Source organism: Bidens hawaiensis, unplaced genomic scaffold (assembly GCF_021521415.1).
Source record: "Bidens hawaiensis isolate Kalapana, Puna unplaced genomic scaffold, B.hawaiensis_p1.1 tig00002717_1, whole genome shotgun sequence".
Lineage (NCBI taxonomy): Eukaryota > Viridiplantae > Streptophyta > Magnoliopsida > Asterales > Asteraceae > Bidens > Bidens hawaiensis.
This window is the reverse complement of record NW_027491146.1, coordinates 2366436-2374340: the sequence shown is the minus strand read 5'-3', so window position 1 is coordinate 2374340 and position 7905 is coordinate 2366436. Positions and strand designations below refer to the sequence as shown.

Here is a 7905-nt window from a genome sequence, read left to right as displayed (position 1 = left end):
CAGGTCGGACGGGGTCCGATATTTTGAGAACCGGATTTGGGTTCCACGATACGGAGAGTTGAGAACTCTAGGGATGGACGAAGCTCACAAGTCCCGATATTCTATCCACCCCGGCTCAGATAAAATGTATCATGATTTAAAGGAACTTTACTGGTGGCCGAACATGAAAGCCGACATTGCAACCTACGTGAGCAAATGTTTGACTTGTGCCAGAGTCAAGATAGAATACCAGAAACCATCTGGTCTACTGCAACAGCCGGAACTCCCAATGTGGAAATGGGAACAAATCTCAATGGACTTTATTACGGGTTTGCCTAAGACACCGACGGGATGCGATACCATCTGGGTGATCGTTGACCGGTTGACTAAATCGGCACATTTTCTAGCGATTAAGGAAACAGACAAAATGGAAAGACTGACTCGTGTCTACATGAAGGAAGTAGTGTCGAGACACGGAGTGCCTGTCTCCATCATTTCCGACCGAGATTCTCGTTTTACCTCACACTTTTGGAAGTCGCTGCAAAGCGCACTGGGCACACGTCTCGATATGAGTACCGCATACCATCCTCAGACAGATGGGCAGAGTGAACGGACTATCCAGACCCTGGAGGATATGTTGCGTGCATGCGTCTTAGATTTCGGAAAAAGTTGGGAACCCCATTTACCCTTGGTAGAGTTTTCGTATAATAACAGCTACCACGCAAGCATTAAGGCAGCGCCGTTTGAAGCGCTGTACGGACGGAAGTGTCGATCACCACTCTGCTGGGCAGAGGTGGGTGATAGCCAAATCACTGGTCCGGAACTGGTACTCGAAACTTCGGAAAAGATTGTTCAAATCCGAAATCGCATGGCAGCAGCACGAGATCGACAAAAGAGTTACGCCGACAAGCGCCGAAAACCTCTCGAATTTCAAGTAAACGATCGAGTGTTACTCAAAGTCTCACCTTGGAAAGGTGTGGTTCGCTTTGGTAAGCGAAACAAACTTAACCCGCGATATGTTGGTCCGTACCGGATAACTGAGCGCATTGGTCCGGTGGCGTACCGACTGGATCTACCAACAGAACTCGGTGGCGTACACGATGTATTCCACGTATCAAATTTGAAGAAATGCCTATCTGATGAAACCCAAGTAGTCCCTTTGGAGGAACTACAAGTTGATGAACAGTTACGGTTCATTGAGGAACCAGTCGAGGTTTTGGATTGGGAAACCAAAACGCTCAAACACAGCAAAATTCCAATCGTTAAGGTTCGTTGGAACTCGAGACGTGGACCGGAGTTCACGTGGGAACGCGAGGATCAAATGATGAAAAAGTATCCTCACCTTTTTGAAGGGCTAACCAAACACCGGAAACCGCGAAACCCGGCAAACCGTCAAACATCACCGGAGGTATGAACTAAATTTCGGGACGAAATTTCTTTCTACTAGGGGATGATATGACAAACTGAAAATTTTTCTTACTTTTTCAGGCTCTCATCACGACTTGACTCAATTTTCGGGACGAAAATTCTTTAACATGGGAATGATGTGACAATCGTCAATTTCAGGTTAACCTCGTTAACTCAACTCCGTCAATTCAAACTTTAAGATCGTTGAATCTTTAACGCACACTTCATTACATTTAAACTAGGGTTTAAATGACGCTTAACACTTACTACATGTGTAGTCTTTCGGGATTTGCACCGAAACGCAAACGAGTTAACGCAAACGATTGACAAATAAACGACAAACGTCAAGACACTAATTATATGATTATTATGTGTTAGGATTATGTGCTATGTGATAATAGTATGGTCATGTTAACTTATTGTTCAAGTATGATGGAATGTTCTAGAGAAAAACAACAATTGGAAGTTTAGGGACTAGAATGTAACTTGTTGGCTTATAAATATAACATAAACTCTAAACCCTAACTATTATTATTATTATTAATAACCTCCGATCGGAAATCCCTTCCTCCCTACTCACGGCTGCCGTCCACAATCTTCCACACACACACATCAAATCAAGAGTTTAATCCAAGAACTAGGTGCTAGGAAGGTATACTTGATCATCCCTTACCTCCTTGTTGTGTAATTTTGATGTTTAATGAGTTGTATGCAAACCCTAACTCAGCCGATTCTAGGTGTTATATGATTAATATGATTCTTGATAGTTGGATGATAGATTAATATGATTCTTGATGTTGTTACATGATTCATTGATTGTCTTTGATTTGAATTAGAACACAAACCCTAATCTTGTATGTATGGTATGATTGATATGCATGGATAGTAGTTATAGTATCTAGAAGGTTATATGGATGCATGATAGTTCATAGGTTATGGTTAGGTTGAGTTTTGATGTGAACAGATTCTGGACAGAATGTATATACGATGTTTAACTGACTGTAACGAAGTGTAAACGTGAAAATTGATTGAGATTGTGGGTACTGCAGTAAACTAGGTTGAGTCTAGTTTCTATAAAGTATAAATTCGTAATTTTTGGATAAGTAGAAGTATACTTTTATGATTTTACAAAAACGTGATGCAAAGCTGAGCTGTTAGACCTGCTGTTAGGTTATATTGTAAATACTATATCTCATGAACTACGAGGCCAATTGGGTTGGTTCCACTTTTGGAAGTTGACTCATTGAGTCAGGAACCAAACCCAAGTGGTCTTGCATTTATTGGATTTTTCGTTTAACGGGAATTGCAAATAATATTCTGTTGTGCATGAATCTGACTGATATAAGTTAGCTGTAATGTTTTGATCATTATGAACAATCTATATGGAATAAAAATAAGATAAAAGATGTTCTGGAAACCTAAGATATGTATGCTTCTGTGGTAATTTTTGGTGAATTAATTGAGACGTTATAATCGGTGAACTAGTACAATCTTTCAAGTAGAAATTCTGTCATAACGAAACTAGCTGCTGAGTTGTATAGGAATGCATGAAATATGGTAGTTTCTATATAATTGTTGTAATTTTGACCAAAATACCCTTGCGGGGAAATAGTTGCTAGTTGATTGCCATGAATTGACCAAATTACCCTTGCGGGAAATATTGGTTAGTTAGTCTTTGTTTGTTGACCAAATTGCCCTTACGGGAATTATTGCTAGTAAGTAGGTTATTAACACATGACACGGAAGTAATTGCTCACTCATATGTCGTATCACGATTGTACTTGTAGAGTCACACACAATACACAAACGAAACACGAAACATGTTACTTGCATAGGTATTATGTGCCGAGTCTAGAGACTCGTTAAACGTTCCGACACTTAGAAAATCTCTTTGTTGTTTTAGAACGCTAGAGAGTTTTCTACGACGCGCATCACTCGGTGATCTAGATCGGATATTCTTCGCAAACAGTGAGTTCACTTTACCCCACTCTTAAACTGCTTTCAAACGTTTTTCACTTGGGGGAGATAACATACTCCGATAAACATATTTTCTGAGATAAACGCATATGAAAGATTTTGTTATAAATTATATATCACTTGTAAAGGCTAAGCGGCATTTGTAACAACTTGAAGTCCCACACATCGGACCGGTTAATATTTGGAATAGCGAGTCACTTTTGGGTAGTACTACTGGGTTTGACAAACCCCACCCGACGTTATAGCTCAACTGGAGGTTGAGTGGGTGTAAATTTGGGCTAACACATACCATGGTCTGGAGGACCTGGTGACGGGCACTTGATAAACAGTCAGCTTCGGTCGCGAACCACTTAGCAATACTTGTTGTATAGATTAGCTACCTATCGATATATAATTTAACATAACACTATCTGGTAATGCAACACTTAAACGTTGTAACATGGTTACAAGCTCAAACGTCGTAACGAGGTTACGCAATACTTAAACGTTGTAACGTGGTTACACGCTCAAACGTCGTAACGAGGTTACGCAACATTTAAACGTCGTAACGAGGTTACGCAAAACGCTAAACAATCTATCTTATTTTACTTGTGAACTCACCAACCTTGTGTTGACACTTTTAGTATGTTATTCTCAGGTAGCCGAGGCGGGCGCGCGGTTTAGGAGCATGCATTATTGAAAACATTTTTATTCCGCAAATTTAAACTTTAACAGTTACTTTTGGTTTTTAAGTCGTCCTGCGTGACGCAACTTTTGAATTAAGGTTTTACGCTTCCGCATTTACTTTCATTTAAACGTTTTTCTTTGGTTTGGTTATAACTAATGATTCCGATCCTGCCAGTTCACACCCTCTGACGGTAAAACTCCGTTAGTGGATTTTGAGGGTGTGACAGGCTGCCAGGAAAAAAGTCGTCGAAAACATATACGGTAGCTGGGATGAAAACTTCCAGAATTACCAAGCTACATAATGGCACTACAACAAGCAAACCTCGGTACCGTTGTCCAGTGGTTACATCATCCCTATAGTCCAAGTGACTGCTCAGTATTCAAGTATGTATTTTGGGCATTCCGTCCAAGTGTTGAAGCCTTTAGATTTTGCATTCCTGTGATCTCTATAGATGCCACCCATCTAAGGGGCACTTACAAGGGAAAAATATTGATGGCGGTTTCCAAAAACACAAACAACATGATCTTGCCGATTGCGTACACATTAGTGGATGAGGAAACAAATGAGGGTTGGAAGTGGTTTCTTCAACAATTTGCTGACAACATTGAAGACCCCGCAAGGCGAAAGTTGTGTGTAATTTCTGACAGGCATGCGGGTATAAAACACACCATGGATAATTTAGGATCCTGGAAGGAGCCCCACGCCTACCATCGATTTTGTCTAAGGCATGTAAGAAGCAATTTCATTGCAAAGTTCAAGAGTGTGAGCCTCAAAAGGATGTGTTGGGAGATTGGAAGCACAACACAACAAAGAAAGTATGATCGCCTGATGGATGAGCTTAAGGCAACAAACAAAGAAGCGTGGTGTGACATTTGAGCCAAAACAAGGTACACCTCAGTATGTATTTACCGATTAAGCAGATAAACGCATTTTGCGTAACAAACGAACGATTAACCGAACGGGTCGGGTTATGAACCAGATATCTCAGGGGGCCATCTATAAGTGATATACGATCTATACAAGCTAAAACATTATAAATATGGCCTTAGTTTGATAGCAAACAAGTTAAACGAAAATATGCTCGTTTAACTACCCGCTATAGATGTAAACGCGAAAGATAGTTACAAACCAAGCATTGTATCATCCGTTAAGCCGAAAAAGACTTACCAAACACTTATTTGAAATGTTTTAAGCAATCCGTGAAAATATTTTTGATTTTTACAAACGTATAGTATGTTTTAATAATTTTACACAAAACTAGCCGAAAAACACTCGTTTTCGCGCTGTTTAACGCACCCGATAAGTTTTTCGCGCCAAAAACCGAACCCGAACTAAATTTGGACCGGGCTTTTCGTGTTTGGGTTGAGAAATCAGAAACTTGGGCCAAAATGGGCCCAAAGTGGGCCCATGATGGTCCGATCGCAGCAGCAGCCCCCCCCCCCTTTTTATTCTTTCATATTTAAACTAGATACAAGATATTTTCAACATTAATTCTTGAAAATTCTGGACATAAAATTCTTCTCCAGCCAAAAACTCAAGAAACCCTAAGGTAAACAACTTAAATAAGCTACTTTTACACTTGTTTAATACCATAAAAACATGTCTTGGTTAGTAAAAATCATTCCTAACCGTGTAAAAATCCTAAAAATGGTCCATAAATATGTTTTGATCATACACATGGTAAGGAACCTGTTTTGATAGTTTTTTTGGCCATAAACACGGATTAAAGGGTTGAAACGACATTTTTACGGTTCAAAAGTTCGTTTTTGTACACTAGCCGAAACCCAAACTTAAGGGCTGTTATGTTGATGAAATATTGCTTGGTTTGTGACATAGGACTTTTACCTAGCCTGCTTAGAAGCACAAGAACCTGAAAACTTGATTAAAAAGTCGGAAACGAGCCAAACCCGCTAAGGTAATGCCGAAACACTCGCTTACGGGCTATTTAGGTTAAGGTTGTGATGTACATATTTTTAGGACTTGAAATTTTTTAGGGACATCAGGGACCATTTCAATAAGTCCCTGTTCAAATTTGGTAATTTTTCGACTATCCGAGAATATTTGGCGAATTTATTACCGAATTGGGACGTTTATTTAGGAAAAATAGCTAAAACACTTCAGAAATTATGAAATTTTTCTGGGAACTCATATTTGATGTATTTTGATCACATATGAATTTTGGGATCATTTGGAGAAGTTTAAAGGTGTTTTGTTTATTTGCGTTCGTGTGAATTTTTACAGCCGAATTTGGGCCGAAAAGAATATTGCACGAGCTTTTTACATTTTGGAATTGATACAGGTTGTTTTGGGACATTATTTGAGTATTCAGGAATTTTTGTGAAATTTTTGGAAATTTTTCGGGGTAAACAGACGATTTTCAGGCAAAATATAGCTGATAAAATGAATTTTTATAAATTAATAAATCAATAAATAAATTCTATAAATATTTTTATAAAAATCTACATATGTTAATTGATAAGTGGTTAAATTTTCATAATTTAAAGATTAACGGTTAATTAATTATGCTAATCTGAATATTAAACAAATTCAATTTTTATAAAAACCAGCAAGTTCGCGACTAGTGAATCTGCGGGAATATAAAACACCAAGAGTGATCAAAAATCATATTTTTGGACTAATTAAGTGAAAATGAACTTTTCTATGAGAAACCTGGACAATCCGGGTGGATTGTGCGCGTTTCTTCTCAAATCAAACTGAATAAACGGAAACGGGCCCCGTGGCTAATCCGGGACCCCAGTATGTGATCTTTCTTTATAACTTAATCATGTTATTAACCAATACATTTACCCAAGCTTATTTTCCCATAACTGTTTTCTGAACGCGTAAACGAACAACTTGGCCCAGCTGGGAAAACGGGAGTCTGAGCCAAGTTCGGTTTTAAGTATTAGACATTGAACAACATCACAACCTAAGCCTATTGCCACTTTCTGGGCGTTCCAGCTACACCCAGATTAGTTATACAGCCGAATTTAGTATTGAGATTATAATAATATTAAAATATTAATATTATTATAATATTGATTATAGGAACTACTGATAGCGGACCGAACAAACCACGAGCCGATACAGTTTTGATTATCTACTAAACCGTGAGTTTCATGACCCCACTTTTAAACTGTTTTACGAACTTTTGGAGTGAAAAGCATGTTTGATTACATATACATAACTGAAACATGTATTGATGTGAATTATCTAAGTGCTAACACACGAAAGTCCCCACGATCACAGTGATTAACTTCGAGCCGGTGGCTTGTGAAAAGTACTATTGGTTTGACAAACCCAAATGGAGCCGGCCGGTTTGCCAAGACACCAAAACCGTTTGCACATGACCATAATTTTTACGAACCAGCTATGTAGTGTTAGACATAGCTACCGGGGCATGATGTGGGCGGAAAGGGGCCACAGTGGTTGATTGAGCGTGGGAAATGGAGGCACGCAGCACAAACAGTCCAGGCTTCACTGTAGCTTAGCATAATTACATCACATACATCATTTACATACATACATACTTATTTCATGATTACAAGTGTTGACTTGTGAATACTCATTATTGCTTTCTCGAAACTCGTGAAACTCACCAACTCTAGTAGTTGACCCGTTTTAAACTGCTTTTCAGGTGTACCTAAATTGGAATGATTTGGTGACATGTTACTTGCCTGAGATGTGTGGTTGATGCTACGTGAATAGAAGCAAGGGTGATAGTAGTAAGAATGTATAGTTAACGAACTAGCTTTGTTTGTATCGCCTAGACTGTAAAACAATGATAGAACGAAGAAATGTAATATATTGTAAATTAGTTTGTAATGTTTCTTTATAAACAATGTGTTGATATCAGAGGTGTCTGTTACATTCCC

The 7905-nt window shown here is 38.8% G+C and overlaps 1 protein-coding gene across 1 annotated transcript; it reads left to right on the top strand.

The window, feature by feature from the left end:
• The first annotated feature begins 4330 nt into the window (after nt 1-4330).
• LOC143620832 (uncharacterized) lies at nt 4331-4906 on the top strand. Its single transcript, XM_077092426.1, has one exon. It carries the CDS (start codon nt 4331-4333, stop codon nt 4904-4906), a length of 576 nt encoding a protein of 191 aa, XP_076948541.1.
• Nucleotides 4907-7905: the final 2999 nt, after the last annotated feature.

Coding starts and splice junctions, on each gene's coding strand:
- LOC143620832 (XM_077092426.1), top strand. CDS start 4,331: ATGGCACTACAACAAGCAAACCTCGGTACCGTTGTCCAGTGGTTACAT.